Source organism: Pongo abelii, chromosome 20 (assembly GCF_028885655.2).
Source record: "Pongo abelii isolate AG06213 chromosome 20, NHGRI_mPonAbe1-v2.0_pri, whole genome shotgun sequence".
Taxonomy (NCBI): Eukaryota; Metazoa; Chordata; class Mammalia; order Primates; family Hominidae; genus Pongo; species Pongo abelii.
In genome coordinates this window covers 50359966-50374226 of record NC_072005.2, presented here as the reverse complement: position 1 = coordinate 50374226, position 14261 = coordinate 50359966, and the positions used below count along the sequence as shown (strand labels likewise).

At 37.7% G+C, this 14261-nt stretch overlaps 1 protein-coding gene across 2 annotated transcripts in view; it reads left to right on the top strand.

Moving 5' to 3' along the window:
- ZNF112 (zinc finger protein 112) overlaps positions 1-13042 on the top strand; it is a 34450-nt gene extending 21408 nt beyond the window's left edge. For both annotated transcript variants that reach the window (XM_024237964.3, XM_054540655.2), the window contains one exon: positions 4999-13042. In XM_024237964.3, the coding sequence (XP_024093732.3) occupies positions 4999-7502 (2504 nt within the window). In that variant the 3' untranslated portion in view covers positions 7503-13042. The remainder of the gene's footprint in view (positions 1-4998) is intronic.
- Positions 13043-14261: the final 1219 nt, after the last annotated feature.

Below are 14261 nucleotides of genomic sequence, written 5' to 3'. Positions count from 1 at the left end.
AGTGGCCCTCTTCTCACAGCTCCACTAAGCAGTGCCTCAGTGGAGACTCTGGGGGCTCCAAACCCACGTTTCCCCCTCCATTGACCTAGTAGAGGTTCTCCATGAGGGCTCCACCCCTGCAGCAGACTTCTGCCTGGACATCCAGGTGTTTCTATAAATCCTCTGAAATCTGGGCAGAGGTTCCGAAGCCTCAGCTCTTGCCTTCTGCACACCCACAGGCCCAACAGCACATGGAAGCTGCCAAGGCTTGGGGTTTGCACCCTCTGAAGCAATGGCCTGAGCTATACCTTGGCCCCTTTTAGCCATGGCTGGAACTGGAGCAGCTATAATGCAGGGTGCCATGTCCTTCAGCTGTAGAAAACAGGAGGGTCCTGGGCCTGGGCCACAGAACTATTTTTCCCTCCTAGGCCTTCAGGCCTGTGGTAGGAGGGACTGCCATGACTGGCTCTGAAATGCCCTGGAGGCATTTTCCCCATTGTCTTGGCTATTAACATTCAGCTCCTCTTTACTTAGGCAAATTTCTGCAGCCTTGAATTTCTCCCCAGAAAATTGGTTTTTCTTTTCTACCACATGATCAGGCTGCAAATTTTTCAAATTTTTATGCTCTGCTTCTTTTTTAAATGTAAGTTCCAGTTTCAGATAATCTCTTTGCCCATGAATATGAGCATATGCTGTTAGAAGCAGCCAGACCACATCTTGAATGCTTTGCTGCTTAGAAATTTCTTCCACCAGATAACCTAAATCATCCCTATCAAGTTCAAAGTTCCACAGATCTTTGGAGCAGGGGCATAATGCCGCCAGTCTCTTTGCTAAAGCATAGCACCAATGTTGGGAAAATGTATAAATGTATTTACAAACCTAAATGTATCTAAATATATCACCAGTTCCAGTCCCCAATAACTTCCTCATCTCCATCTGAGACCACCTCAGCCTGGACTCCACTGTCCATATCACTATCCGTATTTTGTTCAAAACCATGTAACAAGTCTCTAGGAGGTTCCAAACTTTCCCTCATCTTCCTATCTTCTTCTGAACCCTCCAAATTATTACAACCTCTGCCCATTACCTATTTCCAAAGTGACTTCCACATTTTCAGGTATCTTTATAGCAATACCCCACTTTTCTGGTACCAATTTTCTTAATTCATCCATTCTCCCATTGCTGTAAAGAACTACCTGAGACTGGGTAATTTATAAAGAAAAGAGGTTTAATTGACTCATGGTTCCATAGGCTGTACAGGAAGCATGGCTGGGGAGGCCTCAGGAAACTTATAATTATGGTGGACGGTGAAGGGGAAGGAGGCATGTTTTACATGGCAGAGAAAGAGGAAGAGAAAGATGGCAGGGAGTGCTACACGCTTTCAAACAACCAGATCTCTTGAGAACTCTATCATGAGACAGCACTTGGGGGATGGTGCTAAACCATTAGAAAGCACCCCCATGATCCAATCACCTCCTACCAGGCCTCAACTCCAACATTGGGAATTACAATTCAACATGAGATTTGGGTGGGGACGCAGAGCGAAACCATATCAGTGGTTAAGAAAGGAGTTAGCACAACAGCTTAAATATTTGTGATCAAAACATTGTCACCACTATACCTTGTATTGCCCACAAAAGTGCCCTAGTTTCTCTATCTAAAAGCAAAGTAAGAATGGAAGGTGATCTCAGCCTGGGTTACCTGAGCTGATGTTCTCGCTTAGCTTTTATTAAAGAAGAAGAAGAAGAAGACAAAAACAAAGATTTTTTTTCTCTGAGTTCATTATAGCTAACTATTAAATTCAAAGGAATTACTTGTTTTTATGACAAATATAGCACCTTTGTTATTGAATTGATCAATTTGGGTTGCTTGAATGATTGACTTTCTCAAACTCTAAGTGCTAAAGCACGATTGCTATGAAGATGTAATAAATTCTCAACCTTCTTACCTCAAATGATGTCTTCGGCATCTTTTGTCATGCTTATTTTCTCCATCAAATAAAGTTCATTTATAAACTTAACACAATTTCTTATTACCACTCTACCATTGATATTGAAATAGAACTTAAATGTTGAGATATTTAAATAAAGTAATACGGTGTTTTGGTCTGTACCATTGACTAAAGGAAATTAATGTTGTTACATGTGTGGTCTTTTTTAGAAGAGTGTGAAACAAAGTGAAATGACCTTTTATTTTTTTTCTTCCTCTATATCCTTAACATTGCAAAACCCACTGCTCAGAGAGAAACTTTAATCTATTTGGTAGATTTTTATATCATGAATTATGTACTAATTTGCATTGAAACAGTTGCTTTGTAAGAAATTGGGTTTTGACTAACAAGGTGCTTTCATGTTCTCAAGCCACTACATCAGTCCCAAAAGACAAGACGTATTAAACTGTATCTTTATGGATGTACATTGAGTGTTTTTTATAATAGTAAAACAAAACTACAAGGATTATGATTAATCCTAGCTGGAAGCTCAAACTTCTCACATATAAGCTATATACTTTATCTGATATGCCTCCTATAATATATCCCTTCATTTCATCATTATATGATAAAATATCATTATAATAACTGAAAGCTTCACTTTTGAGAAGGCAAAGACATCAGTAAATGTGTTTTTAAAGTACCAAGATGCATACCTACTGATATACCTTGAAGTGTTATCCCACAATCATTGTGCTGCCCCAGAGCCTAGTGACACAGATTCATCAGTGTGGCCTTCTCTTTTTTCCTTTTTTAAAAGTTGGGATAGGGTAGGGCTTACGAGTAAGATTTTTTTCAAGAAAAATTACACTATTTTGGGTTTTTTTGAGACAGAGTCTTGCCATGCTGCCCAGGCTGGAGTTGCAGTGGCTGTTCACAGGTGCGATTATATTAATAGGTCACTGCATCCTCAGATGCCTGGGCTCAAGCATTTCTCCTGCCTTAGCTTTCTGAGTAGCTGGGTCTACAGGATTGCACCACCATGCCTGGCTCACAGTTATACCATTTAAAAAGTTACTTTAAAAATGAGAAAGACTCAATCCACAGGCCCTGCCTATGGGTCTTTTTGATCTTACATTTTTATTTCATCCATAGTAGATTCTTGTGACCTTTGCTTTTCTCATCAGCAGTATCACTCTGAATTGTCGCCCTACCTCTCCTATAGCCTTTCAGCTTTCCAGCAAAGTTGCCACCATCACCAGTTCCTTTCCCATTTAAAAAGCTTCATTACATGCTCTTTTAGTTCTATGAGTGAGAGCAACTCAAACTGTGATTTATTCATCAATGTTTATTGAGCAACTACTGTTCACTTGGCAGTGAAAGGAATGCAGTGCACAAAACAGTGTTTGTTTTCATGGATAATACATTCCAGTGTGGAGAGGCAGACAAACACAAAGAAATAAGGCAGAATTATGTTTAAGGGTAATATTCATGAAAAAACATCCCTTTTACTGCTTTTCTTCTGGATATTATACAGACTTAATCTACTTCTAAGTGTTAGAGGAATGCATGTTATCAATTCAACCCTGTTTAACCAGTTGTCCTTAGGGAGGATATTTGTCACTAGTATATGAAGATCTGCTGTCTGCTTATAATCTGAGCTTTAATAACTAGGTAACTGTTTCTACCCAAATATCCTGTCTTCAACCCTTTCTGGTGCCTCAGATTTCCTAAACATTAACATAATTTTCCAGTAAAATGGCACAAGCAAAAGTCAGTATTCATTGAGTTTTGTTCATGGCTAATGAGCACCTCAGAGGACACCTACTACAGGTGCCATAATTTTTTTCTGATTTTTTTAGTTGAATTCTGTCACAGTCTTTCACATTTTGACCTACACCATGGCCATTGATAATTGTGAAATATCTTTTGAAAAGAGTTAAAATCTGTAATGGCCTACAGGGACTTAGAAGAGCTTATTATTCTCATGAGGATAAATAGCTCATTAGTGACAGGATATGTGATGCCTCAAACATAAGGTAAAGGTCTGTGTTTACCTTCTTCAGCATATCATTTAACGCACACAATACCCTTACAAATGAACAACACTCTCATGTTTATGTGCCAGACAAAAAAGAAAAACTTATTAGGACAAAAGGTGTTTGTCCATTTGCAACTATATTTTTTCGGATTTAAGAACATCCTCTTTTCCCCTTCAGATCTCCTGGAAACCCATGATTAATCCATGATAACATGTTTATGGTTGTGTTGTTTTGTTTTGTTTTGTTTCGTTTGAGACAGGATCTCTGTTGCCCAGGCTGGAGTGCAGTGGCATGATCTTAGCTCACTGCAACCTCCGCCTCATGGGTTCAAGTTATTCTCCTGCCTCAGCCTCCTCAGCAACTGGGACTACAGGTGTGTGCCACCATGCCTGGCTAATTTTTGTACTTTTAGTAGAGTTGGGGTTTCACCATGTTGGCCAGGCTAGTCTCAAACTCCTGACTTCAGGTGATCCACCCGACTTGGCCTCCCAAAGTGCTAGGGTTACAGGCGTCAGCCACCATGCCCAGCCATGTTTATGGTTTTACAAAGCCTTTTGAACACAGCCATCATGTTCAATGTCCAGGTCGTGCTGCAAAGTCCTGATTTTGAGGCATCAGATATCCTGAATTATGTAGATGCTATTTGTATGTAGGTTGAATATCCCTTCTCCAAAATGCTTGAGACCAGAAGTGTTTTGTATTTCAAATATTTTCAGATTTTAGAGTATTTGCATTATACTTACCAGTTGAGCATCCCTAATCAGAAATCTGAAATGCTCCAATGAGTATTTCCTTTGAACATCATGTAGAACATTTAAAAAGTTTTGGATTTTGGAGCATTTCAGATTTCAGATTTTTGGATCGAGAATACTCAACCTGTAACTGGTATAGCCAAAGAAGAGGTATTTTCTAAGTATTCTTAGAAATAGTGGCATGAATTTTCCTCTGGTTCATTCAAGTTTCATGTTATGACCTAAGTGTAAAATCTTCAAATCTCTTGAATAAATCATTCACTCGTGCACGTCTGAATTCTCTTTATCCTTATAGGAAGGAAGAATCAACAAAAGATGGAGAGTATTCAGGAAGTAACAGTAAGCTACCTTTCCCCCAGAGAGCTTTCCTCCCGTCAGACCTGGCAACAAAGTGCAGGTGGGTTAATCAGGTGTCAAGATTTCCTGAAAGTTTTTCAAGGGAAGAATTCTCAGTTGGAAGAACAAGGTAATTCCCTCTGCCAGGTTTGGGCAGGAATACCAGTTCAGATTTCTGAAGATGAGAACTATATATTGACTCATATAGGGAATGGCTCCAATTATATAAAAAGTCAAGAGTATCCATCTTGGAGGGAACATCATTCTTGGAGGAAAATGTATCTGAAAGAGTCACATAATTATCAGTGTAGATGTCAGCAAATTTCCACGAAAAATAATTTATGTAAGTGTGACAGTGTCAGTTGGCTCTTACATCACAATGGTAAACTGGAAGTACACAGAAAAGAAAACTACAGCTGCCATGACTGTGGAGAAGATATCATGAAGGTATCATTACTTAATCAGGATTCAATTCAAACAGAGGAGAAGCCCTATCCATGTACTGGGTATAGAAAAGCCTTCGGTAATGACTCCAGCTCTGAAGTTCATCAGCAGTTCCACTTGGAAGGGAAGCCCTATACATACAGTTCATGTGGAAAGGGCTGTAGTTATAGTTCACTTCTTCATATTCATCAAAATATTGAGAGAGAAGATGATATTGAGAATTCACATCTGAAATCCTATCAGAGAGTGCATACAGAGGAGAAACGATGCAAATGTGGTGAATATGGTGAGAACTTCAATCACTGTTCTCCTCTTAACTCTTATGAACTTATCCACACAGGTGAGATGTCCTATAGGCGCAACATTTATGAGAAAGCCTTCAGTCATAACTTAGACCTTAATAGTATTTTTAGGGTCCATACTAGGGATGAACCCCATGAATATGAGGAAAATGAGAATGTCTTTAATCAGAGTTCATGTCTTCAAGTCCATCAAAAAATCCACACTGAAGAGAAACTATACACAGATATAGAGTATGGAAAGAGTTTCATTTCTAGTTCAAATCTTGACATTCAACATAGGGTTCATATGGAAGAGAATTCCTGTAATTCTGAGGAGTGTGGTAATGGCTTCAGTCTGGCCTCACATTTTCAGGACCTTCAGATAGTCCACACTAAGGAACAACCATATAAACGCTATGTGTGTAGTAACAGCTTCAGCCATAATTTGTATCTTCAAGGTCATCCAAAAATTCACATTGGAGAGAAACCGCGTAAGGAGTGTGGGAATGGCTTCAACTGGAGCTCAAAACTTAAAGATCATCAGAGAGTCCACACTGGACAGAAGCCATACAAATGCAATATATGCGGCAAAGGTTTCAATCATAGATCAGTTCTGAATGTTCATCAGAGAGTCCACACAGGAGAGAAACCTTATAAATGTGAGGAATGTGATAAGGGATTCAGTCGGAGTTCATATCTTCAAGCCCATCAGAGAGTCCACACTGGAGAAAAACCTTATAAATGTGAGGAATGTGGGAAGGGGTTCAGTCGGAATTCATACCTTCAAGGCCATCAGAGAGTTCACACTGGAGAAAAACCATACAAGTGTGAGGAGTGTGGGAAGGGCTTCAGTCGGAGTTCACACCTTCAAGGCCATCAGAGAGTCCACACTGGAGAAAAACCATTCAAATGTGAGGAGTGTGGGAAGGGGTTCAGTTGGAGCTTTAATCTTCAAATTCATCAGAGGGTTCACACAGGAGAAAAACCCTATAAATGTGAAGAATGTGGCAAAGGCTTCAGTAAGGCCTCAACACTTTTGGCCCATCAGAGGGTCCACACGGGAGAGAAGCCATACCAATGTGATGAGTGTGGTAAGAGTTTCAGTCAGAGATCATACCTTCAGAGTCATCAGAGTGTCCATTCTGGAGAAAGACCATATGTATGTGAGGTATGTGGAAAGGGCTTCAGTCAGAGAGCATATCTTCAAGGTCATCAGAGAGTCCACACTAGAGTGAAACCGTATAAGTGTGAGATGTGTGGGAAAGGCTTTAGTCAGAGTTCACGCCTTGAAGCACATCGGAGGGTTCACACAGGAGGGAAACCATACAAATGTGAGGTGTGTACAAAGGGTTTCAGTGAGAGTTCACGCCTTCAAGCACACCAAAGGGTTCATGCAGAAGGGAGACCCTATAAATGTGAACAGTGTGGTAAGGGTTTCAGTGGGTATTCAAGTCTTCAAGCCCATCACAGAGTCCACACTGGGGAGAAACCATACAAATGTGAGGTATGTGGAAAGGGCTTCAGTCAGAGATCAAATCTTCAAGCTCACCAGAGAGTCCACACAGGAGAGAAACCATACAAATGTGATGCATGTGGTAAGGGTTTCCGTTGGAGCTCAGGTCTTCTCATTCATCAAAGAGTCCATAGTAGTGATAAATTCTATAAAAGCGAAGACTATGGTAAGGACTACCCTTCATCAGAGAATCTACACAGAAATGAAGATTCTGTTTTGTTTTGAAGTCCTCAAATGGGAGCTGAAATTTTCCAGTCATTAGAGTTCTTTCAGTAGAATAAGAATTTTTAAAAATTAAAATGTAAGGTTTCTGCCCAACTTCAACATTCATAATGGCCAGGAGACCACACAACGGAGACATTTAATGAGAGGGGTTTCACGAGGGATTTTGTTAGAACTTTAACATCAGTCATTGCACAGGAGCTAAGGCTTATAAAATATGAGTATGGTCAGGAATTTAATAAAAGTACAGTGATGAGCATGCCTAAATCCATGTTCTCTAGAATGTAAGCTTGGTGAGAGAAGGGACTTTGTTCATTGCTAGTCTACAAAACTAAGACATTTCATAACTCAATGTAGGTGCTCAGTATTTTTTGCTAAATGACTAAAAGTATGTTAAGGTAAAAGGTTTGAAATTTTTAAGTGCATTTTTTAAAACTTAAAATGTATTTGGAGGAGAAATCCTGCAAGTAATCTTAATAAAATCATTTCAAGTAAATATTTGAAATGTAGGACAATAAGCATTATGATGATCTGAAATAACATTAATTTGGTTGTAACCCTATTGGGGTTAGTTCCCATTCTTTGTTCCATCTTGAGCAGAGATGTGCTGCATTTCTTAACATTTGGTCTCTATACATTATACCATCTGTTGAAGTTTAGCTTTGTGTGTGTGTATATGTATACACGTGTGCACTTTAAATATCAGTACAAACTGATAAACAATGTTTCTGGTTAACGTTGCAAAAATGGAACACTGTATTTTACATAATTGATTTTCTACTCCTGCCCTGTGAGTTAAGGCAGAGTTTTACTGTAATATTTGCAAGTATCCAAAATGGTTACTGATGACAAATACTTTTTAATAAATGTCAAAATCACAATACTTGGGGTTTTTTTATTCTCCATATTTCTCTAAAAGTCCATTTGATCTGACTGATTTCTAAATGTTGTAGCCTTTGTCCAATCCACACCTCCTTAACCAGGGTCAAGTTTGAAGGATTTTAATTTTGTCAAGTTTTCCATTCCCATACTTCTGCCACTCACACACAAAGAAAGGGGGAAAATCTTGAATTTTTCTAAGCATATTTATCAATGTATTGACTAGTAGGATAGGGTTGCCATTTATTTGCTAGTGTCTGTCTTCAAGAATGATGCATTTTGTTGGTGAAAGTGAAAAATACAAGCTTGTCGTTCTATATATATCAAAATACTTATCAAGCCCCCCATATATATCGGAATGTAAAATGTGCATACTGATCTGGAAATCATAGAAAAGTAATTTATAATTAAGCAATTTTAGCAGTAAGGAAGGATTTTACAATGATAGTAATGTTTTAAGCTGGAAGTAAATGTCCATCAATATGAATTTGGGTAAGTTTCTATATGCTCTATACTATGGATCTACAGAAAGTATGATTTAGCTCTAAAATGACAAGAATGGATCATGCATATTGTTTAGTAAAAACCTGGACTGTACATTCATAATAGCCAGCTAATTTAAGCCTGTGTACATGTATGTTCAAATATATGCTTTTAGATAATGTGTGAAAGATTACTCATTATTATATCTATAGTAGTTTTCTCTGGAAAGCAAACTTTTTGGCTTAGTTTTTTTGTGCTTTATTTAAAAATATTTATAATGGACATTTACCAGTTATACCAAAGCAGTGAACAGCTATTGATATATTATCTCTTATACTTAAGAACTCATGATATGATTGCTTGATTTCACTGTATGACATTATGACCAACAGTAAAGAATAAACCCCCTGAAGTTAATTTTTAACATTTCCTGGATTTTTGAGAATACAGATAAATTAGGTGTCCAGTAACTTTATATTTCTGTGAAATTTCCTTAGGTCTCAAAATCCATGTTGCCTAGGATGTCCTAGTGCAATCCAGTTTTATAAATTGATGCTCACGGCTTTTCCATCAGATTTCCCCTTGCTGGATGAATATGGTGACCAAAGCACTGGCATAACTTGGCTTTCAAGGTGCTGGTTCAAGTTGCACAGTATCATCATAAATCCAGGGCTTCTAAAGCATGTCTTTGATATCATCACTTACAGGGGAGAGCTCATGGTGGTTTTTCCAATTGGAATGCTTTTAGTTCTAAGTAACAGAAAATTTAGAGTTCCCTAAACCAAAACTGTTTCTTAGTTCATATAAATGAAAAGATACAGATAGTGTAAGACTAGGGTCTGGGTAAGGTAGGGGGATTTTATATTGCTTTCCTTTAATTCTCTCACCTCTCTTTTCTTGTGAATTCTTGTCTTCACATTGTTCACAATATAGCAGCATCACCTGCTTTCTTATTCACAGCTGAAGGAAGAGATATTCTGTACCATTTTAGTCCTGTGTGGTTCTGGCTCCCCAAAATGCATAGACTCTCTGACACTCTGATTCCCACTAACAACTGAGACTAACCAAGACAACTAGGATACCGCTGGTCCCCTAGCCTATTCCTAGTGAGAAGCAACAGCAGGCTACTGTGAGAAAAGGGAAGAACATGGAGAATCCTTCTGTGGCCCCGGTGCAAAGGGATGGCCAAAAGCTGAGGATGGGGCAACAGGAACATTGAGAAAACTTTTAACACTCCAGTTCCCACCCTAAGCACAAGGTAACAGTAGAGAAATTTGAAGCCAGTGGTACAACTAAGATAAATATTGCAACAACAAAACCCAATTCCAGCTTAATTCCTGACCAGATTAATTCAGCACTCCACCCTGACGTCCTAGCAGAACATGTGTGCCCAGTTTTAGGCAAAAGAATAATGTTTTCTTCAGTCTTTAGTGTTTTGTATATGTTATCTGGCATTTTATTTTAAAAATACAAGATCAAAAGTTGAGAACAATCTTCTGCCAATAGATAGCAGACCAATCAATAAAACCACGTTTATAGATAACCATATTTTGGGACTATTAGGGAATTTTACAAAACTGATTGATATGCTAAAGACTCCAGTGAAAAGGGCGGATAATATGCATGAGCAGATAGGGATTTCAGTAAAATTTAATAGTCAAATGGGAAATGCTAGGAAAAGAAAATTTATGCTACTGCTTTTACTTTTATCAGAACGCTTTTGAAGGACTTATGAGTAGGCTCAACATAGTTGAGAAAAGTGTCAGAACTTGAATATAGGTCAATAGAAATCATGCAAACTAAAACACAAAAAGAAAAAGTGTGAAGAAAGCAATACAAATAGGACAACATTGTAGGATCTAATATTTGCATACTTGGAAACCCAGGGTTGGGGGAGAGAATGGGAAGAAAATATATTTAAAGAGATAATGGCTGAGAATTTTCCAAAAATAATAAGACTTCACCCAGATTCAAGAACCTCAGAATACCAAAGCAGTATTTTTTTAAAAAAGAACAAAACTAGATGTATTATTGCCCAATAGCTAAAAATGGATGGACAGTGCAAAGAAAATATTAATGGCAGACAGAGGAAAGGGACACATTACATATAAGAAGCAGAGTGAGAAAAACATCAGACTTATCATCACAAACCATGCAAGCAAAAGAGAATGGAGTTACATCTTTAACATTTAGAAACAACAATAAAAAAGATATGATCAATCAAAAATCTAAGCCTGGTGGAAAAAATCTTTCAGAAGGTATGCAAAATAAAGACATTTTCAGATGAACAGAAGCTGATAGAATTCACTGTTAGCAGACCTGTACTGTAAGAGATATTTAGCATACCAGAAATAGACTTGGATCTACCAAAAGACATAACTATGAAAATAGTTATTTCAATCATTTTAAGTGTAAAATAATTTTTATTTTTATTAACCCAAAATATAATTCAGTAAAGCAAAATTAGGAATGAGGTTTTATGAATTTAGAGGACATATAAAAGTAAGATGTTTCGTGGGAACACTGCAAAACAGGGAAGACAAAAATTAGAAATATACTAGCAGAAATTAGAGGTATATGGTTGTACTCTATACATGAATTGGCATAATATGATTTGAAGATAGACTGTGAAAAAATATAGGAATATATTTGAAGCCCTAGAGTAACCATTTAAGAATTTTTTAAAGTACAACTCATAAGTCAGTAGTAGAGATTAAATTCTGGTTCCAAAAATAGCAAGGTAGAAGCAAGCTGGCTTCACTCCTTTCAATAGAAAACTAAAGACAAATATACAGCACCAAGATTATCACCAGCAATATCCCAGGACTCAAATAGAAGGAGACAGTTCCTGAGGACACAAATAAGTGAAAAAAACTGAGCAGATGGTAAGAGAAGTGGACTTTCCTATCCACAGTGCCCTTCCCCCTAATCTGCCTGGCGCCAAGACTGTGGAAAATTTTCCCATCTCACAGTTTCTATACTGGAAAAAGTTAATCAAGGTGGACAACCAGCCTCCTCACCATCTTGGGTTCCCTGGCAGGAGACTTGTCCCTGACTCAACCCACAGAAAGCATCAGGAGTAACTGAAGAGAGAAATATCCCTGAGGACAGCCAGAGACAAAGGAGGGAGGTGGGAATACTGTGCCCGTCATGGAAACTCTACTCTGCAACTCAGCCAAAGGAGACAACAATCAGAGTGGCTGTTCAGCATCACTATACTGTAGGTCCCCAATCATGAACCACTAGCCAGCTTTCTTACAACTAGGATATCCCCTATGGGACCTACCCCTTTTGGGATGGGTGGCACTATGATTATTTACTAGAACTGAGGCAAACCTTGAGTTAATATGCCATCTAGTACCAAAAAGGAGTCAGTAACCTAGCGGGAAAGAAGAAAATCAACAGGTAAAATATAAAGAATCTCTAGGGAGCCATATCCAATGAAAAACAAAACCAGCCAGACAGAGAAGAGCGGAATGTATAATCATTCGATGCAAAGACAGACACACATCCATAAGCAACAGCAGCAAACAGGGAGCCATGGTGTCCCACAAATGGACAAAGCAAGGAACCAGTGACTGATCCTAACAGGAAGACGACATGTGAACTCTATGACCAAGACTTCAAAAGAGCTGTTTTAAGGAAACTCAGTGATCTCCAAGATAACACAGAAAAGCAATTCAGAAATGTATCAGAGAACCTGAACAGAGAACAAAATAATTTTTTAAAATCAAACAGAAATCTTGGAACTGAGAAATATGTTTGCTGAACTGAAATATCCATTAGAGGCTCTCAACAGCAGAATGTATCAAGCAGAAGAAAGAATCAGTGAGCTCCAAGACAGGCTATTTGTGAATACACAGTCAGAAGAGAACAGAGAAAGAAAAAGAGCAAATATTGCCTGAAAGAGATAGAAAATACCTCAAATGACCAAAACTAAGAATTATTGATGTTCAGGAGGGAGTTGAGCAAGAGCAAGGAGTAGAAAGCATATTCAACAAAATAACAGAAAACTTTCCAAATTTTAAGAAAGAGATGAATATCCAGGTACAGGGAAATCATAGAACAGCAAACAGATTTGACCCAACTAAGACTACCCCAAAGCATATAATAAACTCTCATAGGTCAAGGAGAAAGAATTCTAAAAGCAGCCAAACAAACAAACAAACAAAAAAAAACAAGCAAATAACATATAAAGGAGCTCCAATTCATCTGGCAAAAGACTTCTTAACAGAAGCCATATAGGCCAGGAGGAAGTGGAGAGACATTTTCAAAGTGCTGAAATAAAAAAAAAAAAACGCATCCAAGAATACTGTATCTAGCAAAGTTATCTTCAAATATGAAGGAGAGATAAAGTCTTTCCAAGATAAACAAAAGATGAGAGAATTTACCACAACAGACTTCTAAGAAAGGTTCAAGGGAGTTTCCAATGCGAAAGAAAAAGCCACTAATGTGCAAAATGAAAGTTTTTGAAACTGTAAAACCCAGTGGTAAAGTTAAGTACACAGACAAACCAAGAATAGTATTGTAATTGTGATGTGCAATCCACTCGTAACTAGTATATAGCCCAAAAGAAATCTATCAAAAAGAATAATAGCAAGAGCAATTTGCTAAGAAATAGGTAATATAAAAATATGTACATTGAGACAACCAAAAATCAAATGGTGGGAGGGATGGGAGTTAAGTATAGAAGTGTTTCTTCTTTTCATTTTTCTTTGTTTCTATTATTTGTAATCTAAGATAAGTTTTCATCTCTTTAAAATAACCTGTTATGTCTATAAAATGTATTTTGTAAGCTTTATGGGAACCACAATACAAAAACCTATAATAGATTCACTAAAAGTAAAAAGCAACAAATTAAAACATACTGGCACTTAACCACAAAGGAAGACAGAAAAATGAAGACTCTTAAATATTTAAGCAAAAAAAGAAGACAGTAAGAAAGGAAGAAAGAAAGGGAGGAGTTACAAAACAACCAGAAAACAAGCAACAAATGGCATTAGTAAGTCCTTACTAATCAATAATAACACTGAATGTAAATTGACTCATCCTCTGATTAAAAGACATAAAGTGGCTGAATGGATAGAGAAACAAGACCCAACTATATGCTGCCTACAAAAAACCCAATTCACCTGTAAAGACACACATAGTCTAAAAGTGAAGGGGTGGAAAAAGACATAGCATGCAACAGGCAACGAAAAAAGAGGAGGAGTAGCTATACTTGTATAAGATACAAGTATAGACTACAAATCAAAGAATGTAAAAAAGACAAATAAGGTCACTATAAAATGATTAATGGGTCAATTCGACAAGATGATATAACCATTATAAATATCTATGCATTCAACACCAGAACTCCCAAGTTTATAAAGCAAACATTAATAGATCAAAAAGAAGAGA